Source organism: Mustelus asterias, chromosome 22 (assembly GCF_964213995.1).
Source record: "Mustelus asterias chromosome 22, sMusAst1.hap1.1, whole genome shotgun sequence".
In the NCBI taxonomy this organism is placed as follows: Eukaryota; Metazoa; Chordata; class Chondrichthyes; order Carcharhiniformes; family Triakidae; genus Mustelus; species Mustelus asterias.
Genome location: NC_135822.1, coordinates 69790855 through 69808158, shown reverse-complemented (window position 1 = coordinate 69808158; position 17304 = coordinate 69790855). Strand labels below are relative to the sequence as shown.

The following is a 17304-nucleotide window of genomic DNA, read 5'->3' as shown; positions in this document are numbered from 1 at the left end:
GACTCCAGAGCCACAGCAATGTGGTTGACTCTCAACTGCCTCCGCGGAGGCAACTAGGGATGAGCAATAAATGCTGGCCAGCCAGTGACGCCCATGTCCCACGAATGAATAAAACAGTTTAAAGTTTATTTATTAGTGTCACAAGTAGTCTTACATTAACACTGCAATGAAGTTACTGTGAAAATCTAGTCGCTCCGGCACCTGTTCGGGTACACTGAGGGAGAATTTAGCATGGGCAATGCACCTAACGAGCCCATCTTTTAGACTGTGGGTGGAAACTGGTGGTACCCGGAGGAAACCCACGCAGACATGGGGAGAACGTGCAGACTCTGCACAGACAGTGACCCAAGCCGGGAATCGAACTCCGGTCCCTGGCGCTGTGAGGCAGCAATGCTAACCCACTGTGCCACCGTGCTGCCCAAAAATCAGTGGAGACAGTCTGCTCAGTACATCTGTAGAGTTCAGAGGGGACGAGAAAAACATCTGGTCGCAAAACCTAGATGTCATTTGTAAGTCAGCTGTGATTCTCTTCTGTAACCCCCAACAGACAGAATTGGGGTAAAGAGTGAACACATCTGACATACACCTGTTAATATCGGGAGCCCAAAGAGGTAGGGGAGATCCTAAATGAATACTTTGCGTCGGTATTCACAAAGGAGAGGGATGTGTTGACTGGGAGTGTCTCGGAGGGGAGTGTTGAACCGTTGGAGAAAATCTCCATTACAAAGGAGGAAGTGTTAGGTTTGTTAGAGAATTTAAAGACTGACAAATCCCCAGGGCCTGATGGAATCTATCCAAGGCTGCTCAGGGAGACGAGAGATGAAATCGCTGGGCCTCTGACGCAAATCTTTGTCTCGTCACTGGACGCAGGTGAGGTCCCAGAGGATTGGAGGATAGCTAATGTGGTCCCGTTATTTAAGAAGGGTAGGAAGGATAACCCGGGCAATTATAGGCCGGTGAGCTTGACGTCCGTGGTGGGGAAGTTGTTGGAGAAGATTCTTAGAGATAGGATGTATGCGCTTTAGAAAGGAATAAACTCATTAACGATAGTCAGCATGGTTTTGTGAGAGGGAGATCATGCCTCACTAACCTGGTGGAGTTTTTTGAAGAAGTGACCAAAATGGTTGACGAGGGAAGGGCCGTGGATGTCGTCTATATGGACTTTAGTAAAGCGTTTGACAAAGTCCCTCATGGTAGGCTGGTGAAAAAGGTTGGATCTCATGGGATAAAGGGGGAGGTGGCTAGATGGATGGAGAACTGGCTTGGTCACAGAAGACAGAGGGTGGTAGTGGAAGGGTCTTTTACCGGCTGGAGGCCTGTGACTAGTGGTGTTCCGCAGGGCTCTGTATTGGGACCTCTGCTGTTTGTGATTTATATAAATGATCTGGAAGAAGGTGTAACTGGGGTGATCAGTAAGTTTGCGGACGACACAAAATTGGCAGGACTTGCAGATAGTGAGGAGCATTGTCAGAAGCTACAGAAGGATATCGATAGGCTGGAAATTTGGGCAAAGAAATGGCAGATGGAGTTCAATCCTGATAAATGCGAAGTGATGCATTTTGGTAGAAATAATGTAGGGAGGAGCTATATGATAAATGGCAGAACTATAAAGGGTGTAGATACGCAGAGGGACCTGGGTGTGCAAGTCCACAGATCCTTGAAAGTGACATCACAGGTGGAGAAGGTGGTGAAGAAGGCATATGGCATGCTTGCCTTTATAGGACGGGGCATAGAGTATAAAAGTTGGGGTCTGATGTTGCAGATGTATAGAACGTTGGTTCGGCCGCATTTGGAATACTGCGTCCAGTTCTGGTCGCCACACTACCAGAAGGACGTGGAGGCTTTGGAGAGAGTACAGAGGAGGTTTACCAGGATGTTACCTGGTATGGAGGGGCTTAGTTATGAGGAGAGATTGGGTAAACTGGGGTTGTTCTCCCTGGAAAGACGGAGGATGAGGGGAGACTTAATAGAGGTGTATAAAATTATGAAAGGCATAGATAGGGTGAACGGTGGGAAGCTTTTCCCCAGGTCGATGGTGACGTTCACGAGGGGTCATAGGTTCAAGGTGAAGGGGGGGAGGTTTAACATAGATATCAGACGGACATATTTTACACAGAGGGTGGTGGGGGCCTGGAATGCGCTGCCAGGCAAGGTGGTGGAGGCGGACACACTGGGAACGTTTAAGACTTATCTAGACAGCCATATGAACGGAGTGGGAATGGAGGGATACAAAAGAATGGTCTAGTTTGGACCAGGGAGCGGCGCGGGCTTGGAGGGCCGAAGGACCTGTTCCTGTGCTGTATTGTTCTTTGTTCTTTGTATATCCACTACAATCATTCCAGATTCTGACATGACCCATCTCTTCCTTTTGCCAGGCAGACCGATCTCGTAGTCTTGGAGCGACGGTCTACTGTGTGGGTGTCAAAGACTTCAATGAAACCCAGGTATGTGGTCACTTTTACTCCCTGTACTCATCTGATGTTCATCATTGAAGCAAGTTCCCCTGTGGTTGTGGCTCCTTGGGTTCAGGTCTGTTTGATTGATCCAGGTTTAAGTTTATTTAGTAGCGTCACAAGTAGGTTTACATTAACACTGCAAAGGGGTTACTGTGAAAATCCCCTAGTCGCCACACTCCGGCGCCTGTTCGAGTACACTGAGGGAGAATTTAACACGGTCAATGCACCTAACCAGCACTTCCTTTGGACTGTGGAGTGAAACTGGAGCGCCCAGAGAAAACCCACACAGACACGGGGAGAACGTGCAAACTCCACACAGAGAGTGATCGAAGCTTGGAATCGAATCCGGGTCCCTGGTGCTGTGAGGCAACAGTGCTAACCACTGTGCCACCATGTCACCCTAAGCAATCTCCCTGAGGTTAAAGTTTTTAAAGTTTATTTATTAGTCACAAGTAAGGTTTACATTAACATTGCAATGAAGTTACTGTGATATTCCCCGAGTCGCCACAGTCCGGCACCTGTTCGGGAGGCACAGCCTGGGCGGCACGGTGGCACAATGGTTATCACTGCTGCTTTACAGTTCCAGGGACCTGGGTTCGATTCCCGGCTCGGGTCACTGTCTGTGTGGAGTTTGCACATTCTCCTCGTGTCTGCGTGGGTTTCCTCCGGGTGCTCCGGTTTCCTCCCACAGTCCAAAGATATGTGGGTTAGGTTGATTGGCCATGCTAAAACTGCCCCTTAGTGCCCTGAGATGGATATGTTAGAGGGATTAGTGGGTAAATATGTAGGGATATGGGGGTAAGGCCTGGGTGGTATTGTGGTCGGTGCAGACTCGATGGGCCAGCTGGCCTCTTTCTGCACTGTAGGGTTTCTATGATTCTATGGGTCAATGCACCTAACCAGCACATCTTTCACAATGTGGGAGAAAACCAGAACACCCGGAGGAAACCCACGCAGACATGGGTGCAAACTCTACACAGAGAGTGATCCAAGCCAGGAATCGAACCTGGGTCCCTGGCGCTGTGAAGCAGCAGTACTAACCATTGTGCTACCGTGCCACCCCAAGGGGTTTTGACCCCTTGGGTTTGGACTTGGGCTCGGAAGCTGTGACTAATCTTTGTATGCCATTGGTTTATATCAGTTAGTGGCCATTTAATTCAAGGCTTCCGTTTGATTGAGAAACACTCCAGAGTCCATCATCTGATAACTTTACAGTCAAGACGCTGGATTGAACCAGTCTGTTCCACTTGAAGTCAGAAGGATCTCATTGCAATAGCCCCTTTATCAAGCTCAGGACGTATCAAAGTGATTTTCCAGCCACCGAGTGACTTTCGAAGCGTCCTCACTGTTCTGTCATCGAGCAATGTGGCTGGCACTGTGAAAACTGACACCACATCCCTGTGTCGTGTTTATAAACCCCAGTGAAGTCACTCCTTTCCGTTCATTCCTTGGCCTGCGGAAGAGAAACAAAAAACCTGGAACAGAATAAGAGCCGACGTTGCTTGGTTAACCCTTCAACTGCCAAAGCTGTAAACTCCCTCCTCTCGCATATAAAGAAATCTGCGCTGAAACCTCGGCGTGTTTCTATTTAAGTGATGAGAGCCAGTGCCCAGTATTTGTCGGAATGCGGATTTGGAACCTGCTCCCCAGGGTACGGCATCGTAATTTACCAGGCGCGCACTGGTGACCTCCAGTTTTTTAGTGGATGATTTGGAAAGCAGTTGGGGAAGTGAGTTGTCTCGCTCGGAGCGAGCATTCCAATGATTCCTTGAATTCAAGGGATCGGAAACTCGGCCAGACTTATGAAGGCTGCTGCTGCATTGGGAAGCTTCCCGGGAGTAAGCTGCACCTTAACTGTTGACGCAGTCGGAATGATCTCCACAGTTTGGTGCTCTTGGTTAGCTCACCTGGAAAGGCTGAGGGTGCTGACCGTGTCGCGTACCTTTCCCCCCAGCTCCGCACCCACAGCCACGCACCCCAAGTTCTCCAACAATGGAACATGACCCAAACACCATGACTGCTGAAGAGGGTGGCCCACTTCCTCAGTCCACGAACTTCAAGCAGGAGGAGGCCATTCAGCCCTTCGAGCCTACTCCGCCATTCATTATGGTCATGGCTGATCATCCAACTCAATATCCTGATCCCGCCGGCCTCCCCCACCTTGATCCCTTCAGCCCCAAGAAGCTCAATGCCATCCAGCTCACTTGATTGGCACCCCATCCACAAACATTCACTCCCTCCACCACCAACGCAGCCGTGTGTACCACCTACACACGGCCTGGACGACACGGCGGCACAGTGGTTAGCACTGCTGCCTCACAGTGCCAGGGACCCGGATTCGAATCCAGCCTCAAGTCACTGTCTGTGTGGCGTTTGCACGTTCTCCCTGTGTCTGCCTGGGTTTCCTCTGGGTGCTCCAGTTTCCTCCCACAGTCCAAAGATGTGCGGGTTAAGTGCATTGGCCATGTTAAATTGACCCTAGTGTCAGCGGGGATTAGCAGGGTAAATATGTGGGGTTACGGGAATAGGGCCTGGGTGGGATTGCGGTCGGTACAGACTCGATGGGCTGAATGGCCGCCTCCTGTACTGTCGGGATTCTATGATTCTAAGATGCATTGCAGGAACCTTTACCGTCACCTTCTGATCAACATTGCTCCCACGGATTGTCCTTCAAATAAAAAAATACATCTTCATCTGACTTGTGCAGGAACATTGGTTAGACGTGGGGAAAGACTGGTCAAAGATGTGCTGAACCACTTCTCCCACTGACCCACAGAGGAGAGAAGCTGCCATGTTCGAACCCGTGCTGATTTGGGCCAAGGCAATGGCTTTTGTTTCCTTGAAGCAAAGGCTGAGCAAATGCGGCCAGAATTTCCCTTCCTGTTCGCTGTTCAATAACTCTTGCCAAAAGTGGGTTGATGCCTGGTGGGAGGAGGATTGCACTCAGCTGCTGTGTTACCCTTGGAATGGGATGCTGGCTGCTAAATAAAGCAAGGAGGAAGGTGAGGAAAAGGAGGCCACATGGCGCAGTGGGTTAGTGTCCCCCGCCTCTGAGCCAGAAGCTCTGGGTTCGATTCCTGCTCCAGGACTTGATGTCCAAGGAAGTGCATTTGATTATCCACTTGTAAATCCTAAATGGGAGTCTCCTGGTCAGCCACGTTCGATGTGGAGCGATGCCTGAGAGTGACCTGTCCCGAAAAACAAGCTGTGGTGAAGAGACATGAGGATGTGATCCATGTGCCTCATGCTTCTCTCCATGCGGGAAGTCTTTACAGTTGAAATAGTTGAGGGCTGTGTCAGTGCCATGCCTGGTGGCCGTCCACCTCTCCATTCACTTCCGTTATCTAATCCAAACCTACCTGGATGCCTTATAGAACCGCAGAACCCCAACAGTGCATAAGAAGGCCATTTGGCCCATCTGGCCTACACTCACTCTCCAACAGAGCATTTTACCCAAGCCCACCTCTCGCCCCATTCCCGTAACCCCAAGCATTTACCCTACTAATCTACACATTTTGGGACACTAAATTGTAATTTAGCACGGCCAATCATAGAATCTCTATAGTGCAGAAGGAGGCCATTCAGCCCATCAAACCTGTACCAATTCTCTGAAAAGCATCTTACCCACACCCTATTCCCAAAATGCCACATTAACCCTGATAATCCCCCTAAACTGCTCATCTTTGGACACTAAGAGGCAATTTAGCATGGCCAATCTACCTAACCGGCACATCGTGGGATACTAAGGGGCAATTTAGCATGGCTAATCCACCTAACCTGCACATCTTGGCACACTAAGGGGCAATTTCTCATGGCCAATCCACCTAACCCGCACATCTTTGGACTGTGTGAGGAAACCGGGGCACCCGGAGGAAACCCTCGCAAACACGGGGAGAACGTGCAAACTCCACACGGACAGTGACCCAAGCTGGGAATCGAACCCGGGTCCCTGGCACTGTGAGGCAGCAGTGCTAACCACTGTGCCACCGTGCCGCCCATCTGACAATCAATCTACCCGTTACATCTTTGGAGTATCGTTGAGATCCCTCCCATGTCCAACCTACCCGGAATATATCAGTTCCACTTCAGACGCCAACAGTTGCTTGTTTGGGAATAAGTAACGGGTTGTAACGGTAGTGTGATGTTTGCAGTAGTGGACAGAGCTTGTTGTGGCTGTACCCACCTCCCACTCAGTTTCCTCCCTGTCTTTTGATGTTTCTTCATTGACTGATTTATGGGCTTTGGTCTGATTGGGAAAGGTGACTTTTCACTTCATGGGGCTGTATTTTTTAACGACACAATTTGATGACATTCTGCAGTTACTGATGCGTTTCTGCTCATGCTCAATGGGCCCAGGGGCGTTACTTAACATTGTCCCCCTGACTGCAGCCTCTCACTTTTCAGAACTTAATCTCAATCTAGATACAATGATTTCACAGGAGATGGGTGTAATGACTCCAATCAGGCCATTGAGGTTGGCCTATTGGAATATGAACTCCCTGATTAAGGAGTCAACTGATGGGCCAATCAGGGAGTCTTTTCCTTGTATTTAACCGGGAGTGTCAGTTCCTCTGTTCTTTGAGGAAGTTAGAAAAAGGAGAACTAGTGGATGTGATTTATTTAGATTTCCAGAAGGCCTTTGACAAGGTGCCACAAATAAGTTAAGTGCCCATGGTGTTAAGGGTAAGATCCTGGCATGGATAAAGGATTGGCTGATTGGCAGAAGGCAGAGAGTGGGGATAAAGGGGTCTTTTTCAGGATAGCTGCTGGTGACTGGCGGTGTGCCTCAGGGGTCAGTGCTGGGACCACAACTTTTCACAATATACATTAATGATTTTGGAGGGAGGAACTGAAGGCACTGTTGCTAAGTTTGCACATGATACAAAGATATGTAGAGGGACAGGTAGTATTGAGGAAGCAGGGGGGCTGCAGAAGGACTTGGACAGGTTAAGAGAGTGGGCAAAGAAGTGGCAGGTGGAATACAATGTGAAAAAATGTGAGGTTATGCACTTTGGAATGAGGAATGGAGGCATAGACTATTTTTTAAAATGGGAAAATGCTGAGGAAATCAGAAACACAAAGGGACTTGGGATTCATTGTTCAAGATTCTCTTAAAGTTAACGTGCAGGTTCAGTTGGCAGTTAGGCAGGCAAATGCAATGTTAGCATTCATGTCAAGAGAGCTAGAATATAAGTGCAGGGATGTACTTCTGAAGCTGTATAAGGCTCTGGTCAGACCCCATTTGGAGTATTGTGAGCAGTTTTGGACCCCATATCTAAGGAAGGGTGTGCTGGCTTTGGAAAGGGTCCAGAGGAGGTTCACAAGAATGATCCCTGGAATGAAGACCTTGTCATATGAGGAACGGTTGAAGACTCTGGGTCTGTATTTGTTGGAGTTTAGAAGGATGAGGGGGGATCTTATTGAAACTTACAGGGCACTGTGAGGCCTGGATAGAGTGGACGTGGAGAGGATGTTTCCACTAGTAGGAAAAACTAGAAATAGAGGGCACAACCTCAGGCTAAAGGGATGATCCTTTAAAACTGCGATGAGGAGGAATTTCTTCAGCCAGAGAGTGGTGAATCTGTGGAACTCTTTGCTGCAGAAGGCTGTGGAGGCCAGGTCATTGAGTGTCTTTAAGACAGAGATAGATAGGTTCTTGATTGATAAGGGGATTAGGGGTTATGGGGAAAAGGCAGGAGAATGGGGATGAGAAAAATATCAGTCATGTTTGAATGGTGGAGCAGACTCGATGGGCCAAGTGGCCTAATTCTGCTCCTATGTCTTATGGTCTCTGGCACTCCCGAAGGTAGACTGCTGACTGATAGCATTCTGTGTTCTGCTGTTGGAACTGTAAATTAAAGGGATTTTGATGAAGGGACTTCTGCCTCTGAAGACTTATTACACTAGGTCTCTGCCATCTGCCTCTCAATGCTTTTATTAGTCCTATGATTAGCACTAATGGAAAGATCTGCTAGGGAAGGTGGGAGGGAGGGAAGTGAGAAACTGTAGCAGCCATTAAGTCAGAGGACTTGATTTGGAACAGAGGCTTTGGCACTGAACTGGGTAGAGGGCTAGCTGTGCGTGAGTGCTGGTGTAAAGTGGGATTTAAGCATTTGGACTACATGAAGGTTCATTTATCCCACGCTGGATAAACTGTCAAGGGAAAGTGTAACTCCAAGAAACAACATCCACTGCTGATGCTCTAGCTCTCTCTCCTAGTCAAGCCTTTGGTTCCCCAATGCAACCACATACCAGGTTGATTCAGAGTTGTTTGGCTGCCCAGCTCCTGGCTGGAGACTTTCTCTCTCTCTCTCTCTCTCTCTCCATGCAACTTCTCAGACGCAGGGGTGCTCCCTGTGAGTCTGACGAGGTTTCCAATTCCCTCTCAGGCTCCTTAGCTACCCACAAGCTGCCCTGGGCTCCTGCCACACAGTTCCGGATTATTCCGTGCTTCTCTCTCCCTTGCCTTGGCAGCACAGTGGTTAGCACTGCTGCCTCACAGCGGCAGGGACCTGGATTCAGTTCCCGGCTTGGGTCGCTGTCTGTGTGGAGTCTGCACGTTCTCCCCGTGTCCGCATGGGTTTCCCCCGGGTGCTCCGGTTTCCACCCACAGTCCAAAAGACGTGCAGGTTAGGTGGATTGGCTGTGCTAAATTTCCCCTTACTGTCAGGGGAACTAGCTAGGGTAAATGCATGGAGTTAAGGGGATGGGGCCTGGTTGGGATTGTTGTCGGTGCAGACTCGATGGGCCAAATGGCTACTCCTGCATTGCAGAAATCTATGATTTCCAAAATGGTTTGAGGGAAAAAAAAAATCTCTGCAAAACATCAGCAAGCTGGTTTTGGGAATTCATTCCTTTTCTCCATTTAGATATTCTGGAAAGCAATCCATGCTTGATGGTTCCAAGTGAAAAGGTTAATATGGAATTGAATTCAACTTTTGCCCAAAGTTTCAGATTCTTTTCCAGTAAACTTCCAAAAATTGAACTTGTTGATGGGGAAGAATTTATTTTTTTTGCTTCTTTCTGGAATATTAAGGTTATTTCTTCACTGCGTCTCTCTCTCTCCCTCTCTCTCTCCCCGCATCCCTCTGCCACCTTCCTCCTTTTCCCCTTGTCTGCAGTTGGCACGGATTGCTGACAGTAAGGACCATGTCTTCCCCGTCAACGATGGCTTCGAGGCTCTGCAGGGAATCATTGACTCAGTAAGTAGAGCCTGAACGCGGCTGTTAATTGTCCAGCCTTTGACGGCACTTATTTGCATGCAGCTGTTTCGAATTAAGTTGACTGAGGCCCCATCTGCAGTGAAGGCAAATGAGAATGGTAAACTATGAGAGCTCGGGACACAGGAGCATGGCACTCCCAACACTCAGCCACACAGATAGCCAAGTTCCGCACACATGAGGACGGCCTCAACCAGGATCTTGGGTTCATGTCACACTATCTGTAACCCCCACGACTTGCCTGGGCTTGCAAAATCTCACTAACTGTCCCGGCTGGAGACAATACACATCTCATTAACCTGTGCTTAACGCTCTCTCCACTCACATTGTCTGCACCTGTAAAGACTTGATTACCTGTTCAGACTCGCATTCCAACCATTATCTTGTAATTGAGTTTGTGTCTATATATGCCCTGATTGTGAACTGAACTCTTTGCTCACCTGATGAAGGGGCAACGCTCCGAAAGCTCATGCTACCAAATAACCCTGTTGGACTTTAACCTGGTGTTGTGGGACTACTTACTGTGCTTACCCCAGTCCAACGCCGCCAACTCCACATCACACAGATCAGGGTTAACACTGACAAAAGACAGCGCTGCTAAACTGACTGAGGGGGAGGAGGAGGGAGGTGATGAAGAGAGTGGGAGTGACAATAAAGGCAACACTATTAAATTGAGCTTAAACATCCAGTGCCTGCTGTAGATGGACTGTTCAAATTGAATCCCGATGTTGGTGTTGGGTTGTGGTAAACACTAAGAGTTTTAACCCGGTGTTGTTAAAACTCTTACTAAACTGAATCCTGCAGTATTCATTCCTGATTTATCAAGATGTGGAGATGCCGGCGTTGGACTGGGCTGGGCACAGTAAGAAGTCCCACAACACCAGGTTAAAGTCCAACAGGTTTATTTGGAATCACGAGCTTTCGGAGTGCTGCTCCTTCAAGTGAGTGGAGGTAGGTTCACAAACACGGCATATATAGGCAAAGACACAATTGCAAGATAATTATAGATTAGAGTGACTCACCTGATGAAGGAGCAGTGCTCCGAAAGCTCGTGCTACCAATTTAACCTGGTGTTGTGAGACTGCTTACTGTGATTCATCAGGGACACGGAATATGCTGATCAGTTGCGGGCACAATTCTTGGAAAGGTTCACAGCCTGCACTGGTTTTCTCCTGAGAGAGGAAGTGAATCGCTCCTTACACTTAGTCATCACTGAAATCAGTTTAAAGTTTATTTATTAGTGTCACAAGTCAGCTTGCATTAACACTGCAATGAAGTTACTGTGAAAATCCCCTAGTCGCCACACTCCGGCGCCTGTTCGGGGTACACCGAGGGAGTATTTAGCATGGCCAATGCACCTGACCAGCATGTCTTTCAGACTGGGGGGAAACCGGAGCACCTGGAGGAAACCCACACAGACACGGGGAGAACGTGCAGAGTCCACACAGACAGTGACCCAAGCCGGGAATCGAACCCGGATCCCTGGTGCTGTGAGATAGCAGTGCTAACCACTGTGCCACCGTGCCACCCCATGCAAGCAGCAATGGTGTTGTAGGGAACTGGAATGTCAGCAAAGCCATCAGGGGAAACGCCTTTACTCAAAGAGCTACATTTCCTCCAGATTCTCTCTCAGATTCAACATTAAGCGAGTGTCACTTTTTATTCATTCGTTGGACATGGACGTCTCTGGCTGGGCCAGCATTTATTGCCCATCCCTAGTTGCCCGAAGGCAGCTGAGAATCGACCACATTGCTGTGGCTCTGGAGTTGCATGTAGGCCAGACCAGGTAAAGACGGCAGATTTCCTTCCCTCAAGGACATTAGTGAACCAAATGGGTTTTTCCAACAATCAACAATGGTTTCATGGTCATCAGTAGATTCTTAATTCCAGATTTTTGTTATTGAATTCAAATTCCACCATCTGCCGTGGCGGGATTCGAGCCTGGCTCCCCAGAACATGAGCTGAGTTTCTGGATTAATAGTCTAGCGATAATCCATCTAACCTACACGCTTTGGGACACTAAGGGGCAATTTAGTATGGCCAATCCACCTATCCCGCACATCTTTCAAGTGTGGGAGGAAACTGGAGCACCTGGAGGAAACTCATGCAGACACGGGGGAGAACGTGCAAACTCCACACAGATAGTGACCCAAGCCGGGAATTGAACCCGGGTCCCTGGTGCTGTGAGGCAGCAGTGCTAACCACTTCACCGCCACAAATGGAGAGAAAAGTCAGCCAGAGCTACTGGTACTCAGTCCCTTCGCCATCTCAAACCAGTTTGTTTTGGATAAGTTATTGATTGCTTCAAATGAGCATAGGCAAGACGTTAATGAGACCGGATTATTCAGGCTGCAAAAAAACCCTCCAAAGCAGATGAAATTGAGCCAGCCATTTTATGCAATCAATTATGCGATGATTAATCCAGAAACTCAGCTAATGTTCTGAGGTTCGAATCCCGTCACGGCAAATGGTGGAATTTGAATTCAATTTTTAAAAAATCCGGAATTAAGAATCTGCTTCTGACCATGAAACCCTTGTCGATTGTGTGCAGACTCCACACAAGCAGTGGCTCAAGGCTGGAATTGAACCCAGGTCCCTGGCCCTGTGAGGCAGCAGTGCTAACTACTGTGCCACTGTGCCGGCACCCCCCACCTTGTTTCCTTAGGAAACAGAGGAGGCTGAGGGGAGATTTAAATGAGGCGTATAGAATTATTAGGTGCTGACATAACTGGCCGAGCAGAGAGGACACTTTCCAGGGGACATAGATTTAAAGTCATGGGTGAAAGGGTTAGAGGAGAATGGAAGAGAAGGCATTTGTACTCCGAGGGTTTGGAACTCACTGCCCAAAGGGTGGTCAAGACAGAAGCACACTAGGCAGGATTTTATGGCCTCATTCAGGCACGATTGTAAAATCCTGCCCAAGGCCAAAGGAGAGTTCCATTCTGGGAACTTTGGGTATGGTTTCGGCCACTGCATTTTAAAAAAAACACTTATTTTGTCGGAAAAACCCATCTGGCTCACTAATGTCCTTTTTAGGGAAGGAAATTTGCCATCCTTACCCGGTTTGGCCTACATGTGACTCCAGGCCCACAGCAATGTGGTTGACACTTAAAAGTCGCTCTGAAATGGACTAGCGAGCCACTCCAGGGCAATTAGGATTGGGCAACAAATGCTGGTCTTGCCAGTGACGCCCACATCCCTCAGAGAATGAAGGGCAAAATGAACAAGGTTGGTTTATTCTTAATGTTAGAGCCAGGTCTATCCAGAGAGAAGTTCGGACACACTCCACCACAAAGGCTGCTTGGTATGGCATGACCGTCCACAAAAAGCAGCAAACACTGGCTCAATCCGGCACGGTGGCACAGTGGGTTAGCACTGCTGCCTCACAGCGCCAGGGACCCAGGTTCAATTCCGGCCTCGGGTCACTGTCTGTGTAGAGTGTGCACATTCTCCCCGTGTCTGCGTGGGTTTCCTCCGAGTGCTCCGGTTTCCTCCCACAGTGCAAAGATGTGCAGGTTAGGTTGATTGGCCGTGCTAAATTGACCCTAGTGTCAGGGGGATTAGCAAGATAAATGTGTGGGGTTACGGGAATAGGAATCTGGGTAGGATTGTGGTCTGATAATGCAGACTCAGTGGGCTGAATGGCCTCCTTCTGCACTGCAGGAATCCTGATTCTCTGAATCCATCATTTTAAATCTCACGCCAACAGATTTTTACCACACAAGGGTATGGAGCCAGGACAGGTGTATCATACAAATCAGACATGGTTTGACTGAACGCTAGAAGTGGTTCAAGGGGCTGAATGGCCTATTTTTAGTTCCTATCCCCCAATCATTTACTTCCACGAGCTCTCACCTTTCCTTGCAATGTTATCGTCATTTAATTTGACAATTTCTTCAGGTTTTTTTCCTGAAGGCTAACTCTAAATGTTTTGGAATGCTGTCATCCTGCAGGGTTCAAATCTTTTTTTCAAATCAAAATATGCGTAATATTTTTGCCTTTAAGTCATCAGATCAGCACATGTTAATGTTTAGGAGTAATTGTGCCTCTCCCAGTTCTGAGTGGAAAGCATTGCGAGATTACTGACTTGTTTCTTCTTTCTCCCCGCTGAATAGATCCTGAAGAAATCTTGTATTGAGATTCTGGCTGCCGAACCCTCGAGCATCTGTGCTGGAGGTAAGTACCAGAGGCCCACACCAAACGCACTGAATGTTGTCCTTCTTCAGCCTCGTTGAATCCATTCCAAACAAAGCATTGCAGCCTGATAATGTTCTCATTCCCATTCCATCGGAAAAGATTTATAGTCATGCGAACATCGGAATTAGGAGCGGGAGGAGACAAATTCAACCCTCGGAACCTGCCCCGCCATTCAATCAGATTAGGGCAGCACGGTGGTCGCAGTGGGTCAGCACTGCTGCCTCACAGCGCCAGGGACCCAGGTTCGATTCCCGGCTTGGGTGACTGTCTGTGTGGAGTTTGCCCACTCTCCCCTGTGTCTGCGTGGGTTTCCTCCGGGTGCTCCGGTTTCCTCCCACCGTCCAAAGATGTGCGTGTTAGGTGGTTTGGCCCTGCTAAATTGACCTTTAGTGACAAGGAGACTAGCTAGGGTTATGGGAATAGGGTCTGGGTGGGATTGTGGTCAGTGCCGACTCGATGGGTCAAATGGCCTCCTTCTGCACTGTAGGGATTCTATGAGATCATAGCTGACCTCTCCCTGATCTCAAATCCACCTCCCCCTCCTGTTCCCCATATCCCTTTAATCTGTTTTTTTGTTCGTAATATATCTATCTCCTTCTTGAACCTATTCAACGATTCGGACTCCACCGTGCTATGGAGCAGCGAGTTCCACAAATTCACCACCCTCTGCGAGAAGTACTTCCTCCTCATCTCAGTTTTAAATCTATCGCCTCTCAACCTGTACCTGTGACCTCTTGTTCCAGATTGCCCCACAAGGGGAAACATTTGGGCAGGAATTTTATCACCCCACCCGCTGTGGGAATCAGAGCAGGCGAGGGACGGACAATGGAAAGATCCGTTGACCTCGGGAAGGGATTTTACGGTTTTGGAACGAGCGAGGCCATAAAATCCCGCCCAATGTCTACATTTACTCTATCAATCCCTTTTAAAATTTTATATAACTCGATTAGATGAACTCCCATCCTTCTAAACTCCAGCGAGAATGTGCCCAAACTGTTTAATCTCTCCTTGTATGTCATACCTGGAATCTGAATCTGGTGAAATCTTAGGGATTCCAAATAAACATGTGGGACTTTAACCTGGTGTTGTGAGACTTCTTACTGCATCGTAAAAGAGGAAAGCAGGATCGGGCAGGGCGGGGGGAGAATTTCAGAGAGGAAATTTCAGAGATTAAGGGTGGGACTTGCCCCAAGACCGGAAAATCCCACCCGAGGTCAGCAGACCTCTGCTTGGTCCGTGTCCGTGGACAGGAAAATTCCGCCCTAAGAATGAAGAGCATGGTCACTGATGATGGAACAATGACAGTCAGAGAGACCCAAGAGGCCAGAAATAGATGCGCAAAATATCTCCCGGGTGGGGGTTGAAGCAAGTTCCGGAGATAGCAAGGGGAAAGGCTGTGGGAAGGCTTTGAAAGCAAGAACGAGACTTTTCAGATCGGGAGCTAATGGAGGTCATTGAGCCCAGGGCCGGTGGGTGAATATGATTTAATCTGGGCAAGGACATGGGCTGCCTGAGCTATGACTATTGGTCGCCTTTCTTTTTGTTTTGGGAGATGACTCCCATCTCACAACATCCAATAGTGACATGAATAGAATTAGGAATTTGCTGGGGACAGACATGGGTCGGGTCTCAAACAATGCCTCGGCAAAGCAGCCAGCATAAATAAGGACCCCACGCACCCCGGACATTCTCTCTTCCACCTTCTTCCATTGGGAAAAAGATACAAAAGTCTGAGGTCATGTACCAACCACCTCAAGAACAGCTTCTTCCCTGCTGCCATCAGACTTTTGAATGGACCTACATCGCATCAAGTTGATTTATCTCTACACCCTAGCTGTGACTGTAACACTACATTCTGCGCCCCCTCCTTTCCTTCTCTATGTACGGGTATGCTTTGTCTGTATAGCGCGCAAGAAATAATATTTTTCACTGTATACTGATACATGTGACAATAATAAATCAAATCAAAATCTTAACAGTGCCTGGTGAACTGCACTGCGGGGTTGCCAAGTGCGGCCCTCGAACACGATAGTGTGTGGGATTGTGGCCCTCAGTGAAAGGATGCTTTCAAAACAATTGGAACATCCAAAAGATATCAGTTTGTAACACTTCGAGGGTCACCAGAGGAGCGCCTCCCTGCCTCTGAAATCTCATTCACTCACACAGTATTGGTTCTCAATGCAGCCAAATTGTCATGGAGTTGAAGCCTTGCCTGGCGTGCATTCATTCTCTGCTGTTGTCTCAAGTGGGACCATTTCCAACTGGGATCAACTGCAAAACATGCTGATGGCAGTGCAGTTTTGGCAATGGCAAACTTTTCTTTCTTTCGATGTTTGGAACTTAATGCAGCATTTTAAATGATTAAGAAGTGAGTGCCTCTCCAACTCCTTCCCCCCCCCCTTTTGGAGACATAGGGCCTGATTTTACCAATTTCATTCTAAGTGCTGAATCTGGGCGTCATGCAGATCCGACTTAGAAATCTGCTTTCAGGTGCCCCCCATACGCTCTCAGCCATCTCCAATCCCATTCGCACTGTGGGCGGGGCTTAGTGCAGCCGAAACGATCGGAGCTCTGAACTGCACATGAGCAGTTGGAAAAAAATTTGAAAAAGCGCGCCCGTGTCAGATCACTCCCGGGCCGCAGAAAGCGGAGAAAACGGCCCGGGAGCGACAAGCGGGAGCGATGGACACCACACACATCACTGTCCCCCTTATCAACCCCCCCTACCCACACACATCACTGTCCCCCTTATCAACCCCCCCTACCCACACACATCACTGTCCCCCTTATCCACCCCCCTACCCACACACATCACTGTCCCCCTTATCCACCCCCCCTACCCACACACATCACTGTCCCCCTTATCCACCCCACCCCACTACCCACACACATCACTGTCCCCCTTATCCACTCCCCTACCCACACACATCACTGTCCCCCTTATCCACCCCCCCTACCCACACACATCACTGTCCCCCTTATCCACCCCCCCACTACCCACACACATCACTGTCCCCCTTATCCACCCCCCCTACCCACACACATCATTGTCCCCCTTATCCACCCCCCTACCCACACACATCACTGTCCCCCTTATCCACCCACCCCACTACCCACACACATCACTGTCCCCCTTATCCACCCACCCCACTACCCACACACATCACTGTCCCCCTTATCAAGCTCCCCCCGCTACCCACACACTTCACTGTCCCCCTTATCCTCCCCACCCCACTACCCACACACATCACTGTCCCCCTTATCCAACCCCCCCCCCACTACCCACACACATCACTGTCCCCCTTATCCACCCACCCCACTACCCACACACATCACTGTCCCCCTTATCAAGCTCCCCCCGCTACCCCCACACATCACTGTCCCCCTTATCCTCCCCACCCCACTACCCACACACATCACTGTCCCCCTTA

General features: G+C 48.9%; 1 protein-coding gene across 1 annotated transcript in view; it reads left to right on the top strand.

Moving 5' to 3' along the window:
* Positions 1–17304, top strand: part of LOC144510172 (anthrax toxin receptor 1-like) — a 157023-nt gene that overhangs the window by 17303 nt on the left and 122416 nt on the right. Inside the window, exons 6-8 of the mRNA XM_078239609.1 lie at positions 2376–2444; positions 9578–9658; positions 13792–13852. Coding sequence (XP_078095735.1) covers positions 2376–2444; positions 9578–9658; positions 13792–13852 — 211 coding nt within the window. The remainder of the gene's footprint in view (positions 1–2375; positions 2445–9577; positions 9659–13791; positions 13853–17304) is intronic.